General features: G+C 42.7%; 2 protein-coding genes across 10 annotated transcripts in view; one reads left to right on the top strand and one right to left on the bottom strand.

Annotated features, from left to right (window-relative positions):
- Positions 1-11,045, top strand: part of CHCHD7 (coiled-coil-helix-coiled-coil-helix domain containing 7) — a 32,654-nt gene extending 21,609 nt beyond the window's left edge. For 4 of the 7 annotated variants that reach the window (XM_046938088.1, XM_046938090.1, XM_046938087.1 and 1 more), the window contains 2 exons: positions 5,665-5,760; positions 6,219-11,045. The gene's annotated coding sequence lies outside the window, so the exon portion shown is untranslated. Of the gene's footprint in view, positions 1-4,076; positions 5,635-5,664; positions 5,761-6,218 lie in introns of those variants that run through there. The other 3 variants (XM_040695983.2, XM_046938089.1, XM_040695987.2) reach the window with 2 other exon arrangements.
- Positions 598-14,277, bottom strand: SDR16C5 (short chain dehydrogenase/reductase family 16C, member 5). 3 transcript variants are annotated; one of them, NM_001031022.2, is made up of 7 exons: positions 14,136-14,277; positions 10,788-11,131; positions 5,403-5,534; positions 4,583-4,682; positions 3,364-3,508; positions 2,669-2,794; positions 598-2,194 (listed from the first exon to the last, which is right to left on the bottom strand). In NM_001031022.2, exons 2-7 carry the CDS (start codon positions 11,106-11,108, stop codon positions 2,101-2,103), a joined length of 918 nt encoding a protein of 305 aa, NP_001026193.2. In that variant the 5' UTR covers positions 11,109-11,131; positions 14,136-14,277; the 3' UTR covers positions 598-2,100. The 3 variants fall into 3 exon arrangements, with proteins under 3 accessions (NP_001026193.2, XP_040541367.1, XP_046781401.1); XM_040685433.1 differs by lacking the exon at positions 14,136-14,277 and adding an exon at positions 12,215-12,295; XM_046925445.1 differs by lacking the exon at positions 14,136-14,277 and adding an exon at positions 11,258-11,302.
- Between the last annotated feature and the right edge of the window lie 3,035 nt (positions 14,278-17,312).

The following is a 17,312-nucleotide window of genomic DNA, read 5'->3' on the forward strand; positions in this document are numbered from 1 at the left end:
AATAATCCTGCTTAAAGAAATTGCTTGTTAAAGAGACCAAGAATAGAAAAAAAAGAAGAAAAAACACACAAAATGCATTTTTTTGGTAGCTAAGTTAATGTTAATTGCTGTCATGCAGCTGAAGTAGTTTCCGTTTCTGGACACGAATCTTGCTTACATGATCAATACAATTTTTACTACTGCCTCAGCTTCACTCCAGATGGCTCTTCCCTTCAGAATTTCTAAATAGCTATACCAGACTTTTCTCAATGGCATCCAGTGAAATGACAAGAGGCAACGGACACAAACTGGAGAAAAAAACCCACACACATTCCACATCAGCATTTTTGGTTTTTTAAACTGTGTGTAGTCACACACACTGGAACAGGCCGGCCCACAGTGGTTGTAGAGCCTATTGGAGTATGGAGGCAGTACTGAGCAACTCACTGACCCTGCTCTGAGTATAGCTACCTTTCTAACTCAGTGATTCTGTAAAATCCTTATGGAGATGTACTGCTCCAGCACATTGCTAGGAAAGATCCTCCACATTAAGAGGGAAAATGGGCCCTGTTAAGATGAGGAGGTGAGGAGCCTGCAAGACACACATACACCACACAGTTAAATTAGTGATTGGCTTTATTACTAGCAAACAGTGCTATGTACACATGATAGAATTTATAGGCATATATTTTCTAATTAATAACTTCAACTTCCTGAGCTGTGCTGCAAAGCAAGCAGAATTTTTGAAACAGAACAACTGCAGATCTGAGGGAATGGCTGAGACAAATTTTTTGTTCATCAGCCTGAATTCTACTTCTCAGAAATCCATTGCAACTGTAAAGCTACTTCTAACATTCCTGTTGGACCCAGTGTTTCTTGCTCATCATTAGCAAAATAGTTCAATGTAAAGTCTTCTCAATCAGTAAAAACATCATTAAATGCATAGGCAAGGACAATGATGATAGTTTCTAGGCCATCGTGGAAAAACAATTTTATTTTATTTATTTTGAAGCACAGAATCACAGACTTGTAGGGGTTGGAAGGTACCTCTAGAGATCCTTGAGTCCAACCCCCGGTCACCCTTTTGTCCATGCTGTCTGCAGTTAATTTCATGCTAAAGCATGTTATAGTCTTAGTTTGTAGGCATTGCCAATTGCCAGTGGAGCACTGTGACATGAGACTGGTTTAACCAGCATATATATATAAATAGCAATAATATATAATCTTCCTTTTTCTTGTTTTGGGTTTAATGAAAGTCAGGTGGGAGGAGGGGGGCTCTAAGTGGTCACTGTCAAAAAGGACAAAGCCTCCTCAGCATACCTGAGGATAGTCCTAAGAGTAAAGGCAAATAAAACAAGTCTCTGTAGATGGAAGACAGCCTGCTCCCCAATTCAGGAGCAAAACATTGTGCTGTTACTCAAGCTATAGTTCTAGTGATCCTATTTCACTATTCACACAGCATCATTCCTTTCTGAAACAGTCCCAGAAGAAGCCCCAGTTACACCATGTAATACCTTTGGTTTTAGTAGCAAAGGTATTTCTGTTGTCTTACTTGGCAAGATGTTTGACAGCCCATCTCGACTGGTAGTAGTATGCTTTGTAACTACAAACTCTGCGTAGGAGATGAAAAGCTAAAATTGTTCCTAAAATATTGCACTCATAAGATATAAAGATTCCATTGCAAAGTTGCAGGCATAGTAGTAGCTTTTAAAATAAATTAGATAGTAAGTCAATTAGCAGCACAAATGTCATTTACATTCTTTTGTTCCCCGAGACATCCATAGTCACACCTGTGAGTCCTGAGATCATCTCCCCCCAAACTGCTAATTATGGGTTTGTGAAGCAGAATGATATTTAAGGCATTATATCCGATATTACCAAAGGAAAGCATTTCAATTTTCCTACTCCCATAATGAGGGGAAAAGAAAACAGTTTGTGGATAAAAAAAAAAAAAAGCTCATGTAAAAGCTGTTGATTAATATCTAATTAAAAATTGATTTCCTTAAAAATGTTATTAAGTAGAAGTGAGGCACCTTAACTTCATAGCTGCTAGAGAAGCAGACCTTTCCCATCACCACCTTTAACAAGGTCTGCTTTTCAGTTGCTGAGTTCGTGCAATTTTCAGTCCTTCTTCGCACGACCTTTGAAGCTATCCATGAAATGGGGGGCTCCAACGAAGTCCGCAAGGAGAAGGCCTACTTTCACTGGTAGGATACTGCAAGGCAGAAGAAACAGATCTCAGACAGAAATCATTTCACATCGCTAATACTTGCAAAGAAATTATGATCTCTTATATAGTTCCACCAGCGCTCACAAAATACTGGTTACACTCATTTTGCTGCCTTAGTTGTTACCTGAGAGCAGTTCACCGGCCTGGCTTGCAAGAGCCAGACGTGCCCTAATGCTGGGGCAAAGATTCCAGCGGTGCATTTCCTGAGGAGCAGGCTTAGTTTCTACAGCCCACAGTAACACTGCACCCCAGCAGAGGCAGCAAGCCAGTCACACATTTCTGACATTGTTTTGTGGCCCGAAGGTAGAACCAACCCCTAGGAACTAAGAAACTCCAGAAATGTGGAAAACTGAATGAGCATTCATCTTGTACAGGAGTAGTCTAGTTTGCATTTTTAGTCAAAAATTGTCATCTTAGGCAGAAAAAAGAGCGAGGTAAAGAAGGAAGAACACAGCTTACTTTTTCAAAGCAAAGAAGAAATACAAACTTCGCGGTAGTAATAAAATGGGTTCGTCTCGTCGAATAGCAGTCATTATCTTTTCAGCCACATACTCTGGCTCTAAAATGGGGAGCAGAAGCGACCACCTAGAAGGGAAGATGTTTATTTTAATACACATTTGTTTAGATTCACATTTCACATTTCAAGAAGGTATCAATTTTTGCAGATAATTAAAAGAAAAATTTGCAGATAATTAAATCATATGAACCAGCAAACCTTTGTTATGTTAGCCTAAAGAGAGAAAAGGGTTGTTATTTTTCCTTTGTGTGATCCCTCACAAGAGAGATCCATGTATTAAGACACACTAGGCTTTTATTCTGCTCCTCAATTTTGTAATTATAGAAGTGCACTGGGCAAAGCTATGCCAGTGACCTCAGGATGTGAATGAAGGAAACCAGACAGGACAACTGGAACATTTGACTTCCACAGAGGAATGGAACAGGGGAAAGGACATCAATTGCATTTCATGTTTCAGCTTAAAGGAATACTAAAGTACTGAAGGCTTTGCCATGTACATTGCCTAGACACTGGTTAGCATATCATCCATGCGAGGCCCTAAAACGTAATGCAAGCAGGGCAAAATCTAGCTTGTAAATGTCATAAAAGAAACAAGACCACACATTCAAAATGCATAACATCACAGAAGGTTACTCACTTGGTACTGCAGCCATTGAACATCCCTGTATTTATGAAGTAAGGACACACAGTTGTGGTTTTGACACCAGTCTTTCCCTGAGCTCTCATCTCTGAACTCATTGACTCTGCAAAACCAACAGCTGCAAACTTACTGGCACAGTAATCTGTAAAACAAATACAACAGTAATTGCAGTTAAACATTTTAATTTATTAAACCTTACTAAAAAAGTGAGTCCCAGTTTTTGACAGAGAACAGGGACAACACTATGCTTTAGGAAACAAGCAGCAGCACTACAGAATGGTATAGATACGATATACACGCACTACCCCCAGGAAATTACTGTCCTGTAATAAAACACTTTACAACAGAATAAGAAGCAGTTTCATAGGCTACTAATAAAACCTGCTTTTGATGTGACTCATTCTTTTACTTTCCCTCTTCTAAATTAGCTGTTGGTGTACCCTGGCAGCCAGAAGGTTTCTCATCACATCTCTGCTATAACCTTCCTGGTCGCTAATCTACTAACAGCAGATGATAAGGACTGGCATGAAAAGATAATTTTATTGAATCCATGTATTAGTTTCTTAAGCCTCAAAGTTAGGATTTCAAGACTCTCTAAAGTGTTTTCAGCTTGCAATTCAATTTGTTTTCCTTATTACTATCTTGAAGCTAGATTTCCTTTACTGTTACACCACTTATTTTTCTCCTCCTCGTTTGCATGCACTTTGCAGGAATTCCTTCTGAGTTTGCTCTAATCTCAACACTGAGTGGGTTCTCCGGAATGAATGGCAAAAAGAAAGCAAAATAAGATATTGTGTATCTACCACCGTACCACACAGGATTTTAGCAACAGTTTGAGTTAGGGAAGTCCGTACAGGATGCTGCACATGGCTTGAGAATATATTTGCAAACAAAGTTGCCTCTAAGCCACCAAATGCCTGTAGGTCAACTTTAATAACACAGAAGTTGTCAGCTTCCAAAGTTCCATATGAAGCTCCTGGATCCTCTTACTGCCTTGCCAGAAAAGCCTGTTTCACAGCACTGCTGAGCATCTGGAAAACTTTTTAACCAAAATGTCTATTTAAGGTCAGCTGGTTTAAAAGTATCACCATTTGCTTTACTTATATACAACAACCCAGAGACTCAAAGTTAGGATTTTTTTTGCATGAGTGTAGATGGCTGAGTTTAAATCAAACTAATTGGTTTAACTAAACAAACATCAGCTTTAATACCCTACCTGCAAGACGATTGACTCCAATCAGTCCTGCTGAACTTGCAATGCTAACCAAGTGTCCATGGTTGGAGGCTATCATTGCTGGAAGGAAGGCTTTATAAGTCTGCAATGTAAGTCAGAGTTGCAATGAAACATTTCACTAAGTGAAGTACTTGCTATTATATTCCTAAGGTGTTATTTGTTGAGAAATTCTGCCTGCATTTCTAGTGAGAACTCCCCAACTATTATACAAGAGAGGAAAAAAAATAGGAATTTGTTGTTTATGAAGAAACTGAAGCATGCTTTAATATCTCATTTACAATTCTTTATGGTAAGAACATAGCATAGATGGCCCTTCTTCCCTGAAAGGAGGAAAAGCACATTAAGTTACTCATTTTGGACAAAAGCCCCACTTACTTAGTATAAGAACGTTGCCTGGACACGTGGTATTCCTTACTATAACTATCATAACCACAAGGTAACTAGAACAATAACAGAATTCAACACTTCTTCCAGCAACTTCTAGGCTGGAGCTGTTTCACATCAATGACTGTTGAGGGATATAGTATCCAACTAGCTTAAGAATTTAGCAGAATGACAAACTTCAGTTCTTAAAAGCATTTCTAAACGCTAAGCAGTTGTGCTCCCATTTACCTACCTAGAAGTTCCTAAAGGATCCATTCTTCACCCTGTTTTATTTCACATGCTCCAAGGCATGGAAAATAATTTCTTGTATCATTTCTGACTCAACTTCTGCACATCTTACTCAATTCCAAATAGCAAAATTAATACTGAAAACATGTTAGAAGGATGTTTCTCTCTATATATACAAGTACAGCATTACCCAAAAGTGTGCCATTGTGTTCACTTCCATAGTTTTTTCCACAAGTGAATCTGGAGATTCAATAAAGCTCCTTCCAGTTACAATACCAGCATTGTTGACCAGGATGCTGACATCACCAACTTCTTTTTTAACCTACAACAAAATGTCTTGAGATTATTATGCAATAACTATAAAACATGCTTTCCAAATTTTATATGTAAGAATATAAGAAATAGAAGTGTCACACATCTCAGCCAAGTGGAATGTATTGTGCTTGTTACAGATACAGATACTATGGGTTCTTGCACTTTCCCACTTGATGCCTATTTAGGCCTGAGCTCACCCCCGGACTTTGGAGCCCAGCAGCTCATGGCTCCAGGTAGGTGTCTGCTTTCAGAGAACTATGGTGCTCACTATGACTGTTCCAGATAAATCCCTACTGTAGAGACCTTTACTAATAAGTACTTTCCTACATTAAACCCATCTCAAAACCAATGGGTAATTCTATAATAATAAATGGGTAATGGGATTCCCCATCCCTGGAGGCATTCAAGGCCAGGCTGGATGTGGCTCTAGGCAGCTTGGTCTAGTGGTTGGTGACCCTGCACATAGTAGGGGGGGTGGGTTGAAATTCAATGATCATTGTAGTCCTTTTCAACCCAGGCCATTCTGTGAGTCTGTATTTAGGACCATTTGTATGCCACGCTGCAAGGCACAATATATAAATCCTCACACCAAGTAAAGAGGATCAGGTACGCCAAAATCTACATGAGGGCCATAATAGCTAAACTTTCACTTGTTCTTTGCTCTATACTCAAATCCTCTTATTTATTCCAGTTACTTGTATACAGAAGCAGTGCTGCCATACAGCTTCAGAACTGAAGCTAGCTTTCACACCACCACTGGTCTTCTAATGAAGAGAAGGAAAAGGAGGTTACGTGCTGGTAACATAAGCTGCCTGTGTCCAAACAATCCAGGAATTTATCTCCACCATTGCACAGGACAGCAGCTACTTAATAGCACTGTGGTATTTCAGATATTTCAAGACTCTTTGTGCTGTTTTCCACAGGTTCCGTTTCTTCTGACTGCCACTGTTATGCACTTGTATGTATTACAGTGCAGCTTCTCCACTAGCAGTACCTCCACTTGTATGCCACAAGAGCTTTCCTGTTAAACCAAACCTCCCTGCACCCTTCCTGAAGAGCAAAGTTCTCAGCACATCAGGGTTAGAATGGGCAAACAATCACTTTTCATTAGAAATATCCCACATGTGCATAAGCAGTGAGAAAGACAGCTTATAAAATTATTTTCCATGTTACAACCTTCTCCCTTATTCATATATCTTGACTGCTTCAAGCAACTTCATAGATCAGGAATTTAGCAGTTTTTCTCTTACCAAATGAAGGCTTTTATTTTATTATTATTATTATTTTTAAATTTGTGTATCTACAGTTTAGGTGGGCGAGTGAAAAACATATGCTGCCACAGAATGCAAAAACCTCAGGAGCCTTCTGGGGCAGCACACGACAAGCAGTTTGTTTCTGGTATATTTGCTTTGATTGTAACACTGAGCCAGAAACCTTTTGAAATGGTTCCAGAAAATCAGTTGGCTAAAAAATAATTTAGCTCAGTAAGTGGAAGCGTAGCTCTCATTTTAGCTCCAGAATGAGAATAGACTAATCTGACAGTACAGCTACAGGCCAGCTGATACCATCGAGATTTTGTACCAGTTTTCATAGAAGGAGAATTAAAATGTTTAGCGCAGTATTTCAAGCATAGTTCATTCATCTCTGCTATCCAGGAAACAGGAGACAAGTTCCCTATTTTTGTTTAATTTGTAGCTTCCAGATCAAGTGCTTAAACACTGCCGGCGAGTAGCTTAGGGAAAGCACCTTCTTCTTATGCCCCTTGGCCATCTTGTTCCAGATCATAGGAAACTCATTTCTCAAAGAGCTGTATTTGCGTAGCATAGGACATCAACTGTACAGAGCGCGGGGAGACCACACAGAACAGCTTGTGTAAGAGTAAGGGTTTGAACCTAATGCTTATCCCCTTAACTTCCTCATTGTCTCTGAACTTATTCCAATATTCTCCATGTTTGTTAAAAGGTATGGGTTAAAAAAAATGGGAATCTGCCTCGGTAGGATTGTATGGAATAGCTTTTATTTCACTCTGTAAGCCAAAGCCCCCCATCTACCTCAGTCATACCCCTCCCAGAGAGTCATCAGGTAACAATTCAAGTATCTATGAAGCAGTGCCATGTGATCTCTGCATGCAGCCTCGGACAAGTTGGTCCAGTCACTAACAGGAGCACACAGCCCCATCACAAGTTAACAGCTGCAGGAACTCAGAGAGACCTGGAATCATTGGCAATTGATGCAGTAGCACTGCCTCACATCAGATGATCTTTGCAAACCTGGAGGCACAGAGCCACTCCCCAGGCCTACCCTTTGGGGCAAATAAATACCTGAATGAACAGTCATGCTGCTTTTACGTGCACAAGCATGGACAGAGCTGGGGGATGCAGTGTTCATAAGGTGGTACCTGGGGCATTCCCCATAAGGTGAAGATGAAAATACTGTGAGAAGGCAGCAAGAAGAAGGAAGCAAGCATAAGAACAGAGCCTCGATCATTCCATTTCTAAGTAGGGGTAAAAACCTAAGCAACATCTTCCTTTACTCACATTTAAGGCAGCTGCCTCTACCAAACTTTCCAAAATACAGTTGCACTTTGGATAGCATTCAAAGCAGACTTGAGTGCCATGGTGCAACCCATACACTTCAGCTGTACAATACCCCTGATCACGCTGCATCCCTGCTAACTAGATATGGCAGCTCCTTGCTAACACACAACTATCCTATGTAAGACAGAGAGCCAAGACACTCAGACCAGGCTTCCACATTCTGCTCTCAGAACAGAACACCTTTACTGAGTATCCTAATGGGGCAGGGAATGTCATCTTTCCAGAATTATAAGCCTCTCCATTATGCAGAGCAGGAAAGGATACTCCAGGTGTTTGTTTTAGAGCTAGGTAAGCAGAGCATTATGCAAACAGTTGACCTGGTTAAGCATCTTTTTCAAGCATAAGCACTGTTTCCTGTTTGTTGTTGCATTTCATTTCATTTATAACTTTATATATAGAGGTTAGGCTGTAGTTCCTTGAATCACAGAGAGCATCCCAAAGTGCCTGCTTTCCGTGGACAAAGACCATTTCCCTTAACTTCCTACAAGGTGGGAAAGGTGGCACTGGATGTGTATTTGGCAGCAGAAAATATCACTGAGAAATACACTTCTGCTGTGCAGGGGAGAAAAAGTAAAGAAGGTTCATACAAAAGTAGGAACTGTCTGCAAACTGTCATGTTGACAAACAATCAGTAACAGCAGAAACCAAAATAGAGCAAAGCAAAGCAGTAACATGCAAGAGGATCTTGAAGCAAGTGTGAGCCCATATGCAGTTCATAACCTGATAAGGAGGAAAAGGCTGTTTCCTCCCAAATAGGAGATCAAAAACCCATAAAAGCTACTTCCCTCTTTCAAAGCCCCAAATGCCTAACGTTAAGCTAAATGCTAAGTAAGGGAGTTAAGTCAGAGAAGGCCACATTCCTTTTGGGGGTGGTGGTGCAACAGGGACACTTTGAACACATCTTAAGCCATAGCTCTCAGCAGCCAAAAGCTGCCTTTGTACTGTTGGTACAGGAAATCCATAAGGACACCACACACCCAGCACTTTTTGTTTTTCTTCCTAATGAAATGTTTTTTGACTTCTGTGTGGCTGATGAAGTACCCAAAGCATATAGTTAGGGATCACCTGCATTTCATTTTGACTTTGAGATTACAGAAACTACACCGTGCAAAACAGCGCTCCATACTGCCTGCGTGAATTTAGTTCACTTGTTAGTTCTTCTTGCACCACTCTGAGTTACTGTGTGTGTAGCTGAACCGCAGGAGAAAAAAAGAAACCCTGGAACAGTTCTGCCTCATGTTGCAGAGACTGAGGCAGCACACTGAGCTAGGATCTACTACACAGTACTAAATAAACAGCAGCATCAAGCACCCATTAATACTAAGGTCTTGCTGCTAATAAGAACACTTGCAGTGTGGTTCTGCATCAGCTGCCAGGAGGACATGCTATATCTAAAATAACAGTAGTGACAGTCTGTTTTCTTCTCTGTGGTTCAGCTGTTAGTGAACTTCTGACATAATACTGTAAAGTGAGGGATCCTTCACAGTGTGGTTACAAGACCCCCTTTACCACCTCCTTGCTCCCATCTCCCCACTGTCATTATCCTTAATCTATACTACACACATAGCCACATCCTCTAAGCTTGTCCAGAAAGGTTCTTCTGCTGCTTTTCTCCACGGTACTGAAGTGTCAGCCCTCAGGCCCTTAAAACTGAAGGTTGGGTCCCATCTTCCTCATTTCAATGCCCTTCACACCACAGTACTTCCCCCGTCTCCCCCCATTCAGCTAGAAACTGAGTTACAGGCACGTGGTAAAATGTGCAGCCACAGAGATGGAAGGTGTGCAACACAGCCAACACAGAAGGGACTGCTAGTGATACTAAGGGCAGCTGGCATTACCACAAGCCAAGAAGAACCACATTAGCCTCTGACAAGCTCCAAGCCACATGCAGGCTTCACTCAGAGTTTGTTCTACAGTCATTTCCACAGATAGAAAAAACACAGAAGGTTAGAGCTTCTTAAACAGGAGAAAATAGGTGTGTTACTTCAGCCAACACATGTTCCTGAAGGCAGCTGAACTTTTTGTTTGTTTTTGTTAAGAATTCATCCTCAAGCAAACATTGACTGTGGAAATTTTCTAGTCCAACACTTAAGTTTAGCAACATCTTAAGCAAATGAGAGCAGGTTGTTACAATGGAAACTGTTAGGCAGTTTTAGCTTTTGGCATTTCTACTAGTCCTGCCCAAGATATCTAAGCACATGCCTTATTTACAAAGCACTTTAGAAAGAAGCCTTCAAGTTATATTTATTAATTCTGATCATGTGTGCTTGCAAAAGTCAATTTACAGCCAGGGAACTAGTCTAAATTGACCTCAAGTCAGTAATTCTTTTCACAAGGTACAATCTTCAGGGTTTCCTTTTTGCAAAATGTTTCCAGAATTTGAAACACTGCTTCAATTTCAGCAAGCTGTCTTTGTGTACCTCACCAGCAAGTGCTGCGCAAACGTGAAGCCACTCAGCTGAAATTTGTCATTGAAAGAGAACCAGCTCTTTTTATTTTTAAAAGACAAAGGTACAAAAGTCAACTCTAAAAATCAGATTCTTAAAACAGGTAGTATACTCAATAAATCAAATGAAATCTTTTCTTGACCTGACGTGGCTGAAGCGTATCATACATCACCAACCCCTCGGAATTGTGTCAAAGCCACGGGTGAGATACTTTACCTGATCTGCTACTCTGTAGACTTCCTGCCTTTTGCTGCAGTCACAGATGTAGGAATGTATTCTTACTGCTCCATTTTCTTCAGCCAGTCTAAGCGTCTCCTTGAGTCCATCTTGATTAATGTCCCAAAGAACCAGCGTGGCTCCAAGTTTGGCAAATTTTAAGGATAAGAGTCTTCCAATTCCACTTCCTGCTCCCGTTATTAATACTATTTCACCACTCACATTCTTCTTACGTTTAGGCACAAACAAAAACACTAGTGATTCCAGCATGTAATATGTTGTAAGTCCAATGACTTTGAGCAGCTCCAGGAAGAAGTTCATCTTGAGGCTATTTTTTCTGATATCTGATTGAAGAGAATACAAACGTTAGCATTTTCAAACAGAAAAGCATTTTCCAGTTTATTCTAAGTATTTTGAACTCAGAAGCAGCCTAGAGAGTACATGGGCTTACATCTGCATGTCTGACTCACCTACTCTGTTTCTATATTGTCTCGAGGGTGTTCCTGTTCTCCTCCAGAAATGCAAGAGAAGGGAGAGGGAAGAAATACTTGCTTTGGAAATTCTCCACCCCTCACATCATGGCTTTCCACCTCCACTCCAATAGAGCATAGACACCTTAAGAAAGGCAACGTTTGCCCTTTCAACATCTGAAGCCAAAATGTGTGGCAATTACAAATCAACACTTATGGCTTGAGCACTTCAGTGCTCAATCTTCCACTTTAGGTCAGGAAGAATTTTTCTTTTAGGACCATGGCTGTGCTTGTAGACACTCCATACTGTCAAGAAGTTATGTGCAGAAGGTGGCACAGTCTCAACTCCATTGAAAAACTGTCACCATAGGAAGCTTCAACATACAGTAGATATAAGTCTTCAATAAGCTATTGGCTGTCACTGCTAGCTTTTCAATTACTAGTACTATCATTTCAGTTCAACTGCAAAAGCAGGCTCTCCTTGGAGCATTCATTTAGGAATGTATTCTAAAGAGGACTTTCTTCACCTCACCTCTTTGTATTAAGCAAGAGGTCACGGGTTTGAATTACAATTATGTGTTTACCTACACAGCCCATACTCATCGCAGTAATCATGAACAGGTACTTAAGTCCATTCCCCAGCATATGAATGCCTTGCAAGAAGCATGCCCTTAGTCAAGGCAGTTTTTATCTTTTACTTAATTATGGTTAATTATTAAAAGATTAATATTTTCCTTTGGAGCTAAAGGCACAGCTTACCAGTGCTTACACTTCAACTTTTAGCACTGCACACCTGATTCAATCACATCTTCATTAACACTGGTATAAAGATAACACTTGCATAAAGATAAGTTACTTATATCTCTGCAGCTCTGAGCAAGGTTCACAAAGTGTAACATTTCAATTTACATTTTGTCAGAAGCATCAAGTTTTGGTACATGGCAAACAGCTCAATACCTGTGAATGAGCAGGCAACTGCAAGATCAGAGCGAGTCAGTTCAGAAAGCTTTACAGTGCAAGCATTAGGACATCTTAAAGCTATTCTGGTAACAGAAAAACAGTTGTCAAAAAGCAAAGTGGGTCAGGAAACAAGTTCCTCTTTCGGAAGGACACGTCATACAGTAAATATTTTCCCTTCCTAATTCCCTTTCAAATGGTGCAAAGTATACACAGAAGTTCTAGCACAGAAAAGGTAGTAACACTGATTTAGGTATTTCTTACAGCACAATATTTTCATAGGAATAGTGATTTCACCTGCAGGAGACTCACTAAGCTACCACAGGTCTAAGCCAAGGTGGAATTACATGGGAGAAATGTTACCAAACTTCACATGTATCAAAAACAACTTTTTGTTGTTGTTGTTGTTGTTGTTACAATTTCTTTGCTGTGTCTAAAATAGAAGTAGGAAGTCTTGAAAACAGATGCAGCTACAGCGTTTAACTTTACCAAGTTAACCAAGAAGGGTGAAGGTAACATACTTTACGTGCACGAAAGGAGATTATTATCTCCAGAGCAGATATGAATGTTACAGAGAACTGCAACAGAGTCCTTAATCCCTACTGAAAACACAAGGGAGGTAACAGCCTTCCGAGTATAATATACTGTTTGGTCTAAAACCAGTTCTGAGTGTGTCAGCAATTTAGTAAGCAACATAATCAGGTATCAGACATATACAGGGCAGAGACACATCAGAGCTCAGAGGAGGACCTGTTTTCTCTCGGGGAAGTGGAATTGGTTTAGGCATAGGGGCTGTCAAACTCCACACCACTCACCGAGATGCTTACCGCTTCCCACTGCTGTGCCTCCCATAGCCTGCCTGTGCCTGACCCACAGCCCTGTTCTGCCAACTCACAGCACAGGGCTGATCTGACAGCAGTCACAGTAACTAAGAACACATGAGCAGGAATGGATTTACAGGTGAATGAGCCACAGATACTTTTGGCACACATAGGACAAGCAGGTCCCTGCATCTCCCCACCAGTCATTCTGGTGATACACGTTGTTTTTAAATATCCACCCCCCACATCAGTACAAAAGGCTTTTATGCAGTAGCAAAGTCTCAGGAGGTTTCACAACAGCTTATCAGTCAGATTGCTTTCAAGCCACAGAAAGTTTCCAAAACAGACTTGTATGTGCAGGTGCTGAGCAGCCCCTACAGACTACCAGTGTCCATGGGCTGTAAGGACAGAACTGGGACTGCTGTCACAGAGCAGCTTCAGTCAGAAGGGACCTTAAAGTCCATCCAGTCCTACCATGGGCAGGGCTGCTCCCCACCAGCTCAGCTGCCCAGGGCCCCATCCAACCTGGCCTTGAGTAGCTCCAGGGATGGGGCACCACAGCTTCTCTGAGCAGCTGTGCCAGGGCCTTACTGCGTAAAGAATTTCTTCCTACTATCTAACCTAAGTTTCCCATCTTGTAATTAAAAGCCATTCCCCCATCCTATCACTGTCAGAACGCATAAAAAAAATCAGCCTCCATAATTTTTTTTCACAAGCTGCCTTTACAGCACGTTGCTCCAATACACCTCTGATAGAGAAAGCTTAAGGAGCTGATGGTACAACCACCTGAGCAGAGGCCGGCAGGCACGCATTCTCTCACTGCATCCAGAGGGCAGCGAACTCCCGCACACGCAGCGGTGCCGTGAGCCGAGACAAGGACTCGGGCACTCAATGCCTTCCCAAGAAGATGCCGCGCTGCCCCGACCCACCCATCTGTCCTGGCCCCCCTCACCCCGCTGGCTCCCCCGCCCGCTGCCTAACACCAGAAGCCATCCCACAGACGGCTCGGAGCAGCAGAGAGCGGCTCGCCGCCCCTCCCGGCGCTGAACACCGCCAGCCCCCGGGAGCCCGGCACCGTCCTCCCGCAGCACCCCGGGTACCTCCGCTCGCTGGGCTGAAGAACGAAGGCAACTCCGCCCGAGAGAACAGAGAGGCCGCACCCCGCGAAGGAAGCGCAGCATAGAAAACGGGGCGGCGGGCCGATCGCGGCCTTTATGCCGCAGCCCGCCCCGGAGCGGGGCTGACCGGATACCCGGGGGCGGGCCGGAAGGACCGCGGGTCGGCGGCGGGGGGAGCGGGTCCGGCCGGGTCGGAGCCCGTGGGGGACCGGGCAGGGGTGGTCTTCCGTCCCTGGTCTGGAGCTGCGGGGCCGTGTGGGATCTGGGGGAGTTGGCCAGGCGGAGTTTGCGTGAGGAAGGGACGGCATTCTGTGTGACGGCAGCTGGTGTGCGGAGACCGGCACCGGGGAGCGTGAGGAGATGGGCCCACCCGTGAGCCGTGCCATGCCGCACAGAGCGGGCTGCGCCGGGTGAGCGCTCCCCGGACGGGTTCAAGCGAATGGAGAACTCCTGGGCTTCCCAAATGTGCTCTAGCTGTCTCATAAAAACGTTAAGGAGGGCCTGAGTTTGCTGATTCGGTGCCCTGTGTTTACTGCTGAGGATGGTCTCTTCCCTCAGGCAGCAGCGCTTTGGGGCGGCTTTTGCTTTCACCTTACACTCGCCCTTAGACAGGAGAACTCTGAAGGCTCACAGCTTCACAGAAGGTCTATGAGGCACTTGGTGCCGCTGGAAAAAATGGCACTTGGGTCCATCGTGCCCCTCCTTCCCAAACGGTACGTCTACGCTGCTGTTACACTCCTGTGAAATGCAGAGCACACAGCTTTCTGAGCCTTCACTTTTTACCTGCTGCGTTAGGCAGTCACTCCCTTAAGAAGCGCTGGGTTCGTTATATTGCATAATTGCTGTGCCATATTCACTATTAATAACGTGTCTCTGGGCAACTTAGAAAATCTGAGGTGTGACCCATCATCTCCAAATAAATGTTCAGAGCTCTGTCTGAAGGACCGCTTTCAAGAGGGGATGGAGGGAGCGCTGTGATGCACGCTGGCACCAGCAGGTTGCCTGGCATGCCTGCTCAGGAACAAATGGCATTGAAAGCTGCTGTGCTGGTTAAATAAATACCTTTCCTGCCTTCACAACCTACTCTACTTGAAGGACTGTTGAAAGGGGTCAAAAGTTCTTTTCTTTCAGGTATGGAGTGCTGGGTCAGGGTCCAGGCTCTTGATATAGGCTGAACCCTCAGGATCAGCTCACAGGAGGGAAAGTATCTACTGAATTAGAATATTCCACTGAGTTAATGTTTTATTGTAATAATAAAGTAAATCCAGGAGGCTGATGATAGCCAAACAGTAACATTGATGAAATTTGGTTTTGGCTGCGACTTTCTTTTGTGGATTGTATTGTTTGCAGTGGTTCATTTGAAACAAGGGAGTGTGGAAAACCATTCATTTAATTTTCAGAAATGTTTAAATAAAATATGTGCTCTGTAGCAATGCTTGCAGATTAGTAGTGTTTGACACTGAGCCTGACCTTATGATAGGAGTCGGAAGCTAGAAATATGTGCCTTGCCTCCTTTCCCAGGTTTTGTAAAGTAAATAATAAAGTCACTGAAATAAAACTCACTGAGATGTGTGAATGTCTCCGGATTGCTTATCTACGTGATGGAAAGTTAAAGTTTAGCCTTTAAGGTACCTTTTTCAGGACTGTCAAATTGCCAGTTTCCATGGTTTGGGGTTGGAGCAGACCCAAGTAGAATTGTCAGTCCTGATTCAAATCCAGAAATTGAACTACTTTCATCCATGTCAGATGAAGATGCCTCCCTTATGCCACACATAATTTCTGCACCGAACTGCGAGTGCTGGCAAAACTTCAGGGCCATACTGGACCTGGTGTGGTTGCTGCAGGGTGAGTTACGCCATTCTGTGCGTGTTCAAAGGAACCCAAGTTCATTCCAAGGTGACAGAAATAAGTTGGAGTGACTTTGTAAGAGCTTTGCCTTGTCTACACTCATGCTACTTAAGCATACTGTAACTGTCAATTGTTTTCAAGGACTTCTCTTTATTTTGGCCAGCATGAATTCCCATGAAGCTCTTGGCGTTTGCTGTAGAGTAGATAGTGGTGCTGCTGGTGGAGCCACGTAATCAGGTGCACAATTAATTGTTTTATAAGCCTCGTGTGAAGCTGTGGTAGTCTTTATTACATTAATGTTGAGTTCACCTTTCAATCTTGACTATCAGTATGTCACAATAAATGAGGATTAAGTAAACAGACTAAGGGTTGGCCTAAGCTGTATAAATGCAACTGCACAGTGACCAGGACACCCAGCCTTCCCTCAGCACAGAACAACAACAACCTGACTCGCTCAAGCCATATTCTTTCAAAAGCACTCTTCTTATAATTTTTTTTCTATAAGAGCACTCAAAAATGTGTTAAATGTTTGATGTCAAACCATTGATTATTCCCCACCTACTGCAGCTGTTTAAACGAAGTAGTGTAATATGCTAGCAATGTGACCTTCACCCAGACAGGAATACCTGCTGTGTGTGTCTGCAGTGCCAAAGTTCAGCTGCTCACTGTGGATATAGGTGACTAAATCAGCTCTTGTGAGTAGCTGATGTTTGTGAGTGGTAGAAGTGCTATCTGCCCCTCAGTCATGGAGAAGTGTGCCAGTCTCTGTTATGCAGAGTTACAACAATGATGGTGCAAAGGGCTTAAAACCATATTTCCCACCTTCTCAGGAGAACACTCCAAATACCTTTTTAAATTCCTTTATCAAATCTGCAGAGCCTTGAATGATGTGGGGCAAGAGGATTCTTCTTGTCCTATGTACCTAGCCCTGCCGGTGCCCACCCTTACTCCACATTATAGAAATGAGTGACAGTAGCATCACCTCTTTGAAGTGACACTTGCCATGATTGCTGTACTTTATTTAACTCACTGATCCGGAATTGGCACACTGCAGCCCTCTCCGACTACTCAGGTGTTCAGATTATTGGTGCCAAAGAGGTTGTTGCACGCAATTGCTGGGAGTGGCAGTTGAAGCAAGCAGCACTGGCTGAGCTTCCCTCTGCCTCCAGAGCTGGCTCACTTTAGAACTGTGAAATGAAAGAAAGAGAAGGTGTGGGTAATTCTAGTGTGATACAAAAGTATTAAATCATGAGCTCCAATACTGGATACGTGTCCAAGTGTTATAAACCAGGCCATCAATTAGCACCTTCA

Source organism: Gallus gallus, chromosome 2, assembly GCF_016699485.2.
Source record: "Gallus gallus isolate bGalGal1 chromosome 2, bGalGal1.mat.broiler.GRCg7b, whole genome shotgun sequence".
In the NCBI taxonomy this organism is placed as follows: domain Eukaryota; kingdom Metazoa; phylum Chordata; class Aves; order Galliformes; family Phasianidae; genus Gallus; species Gallus gallus.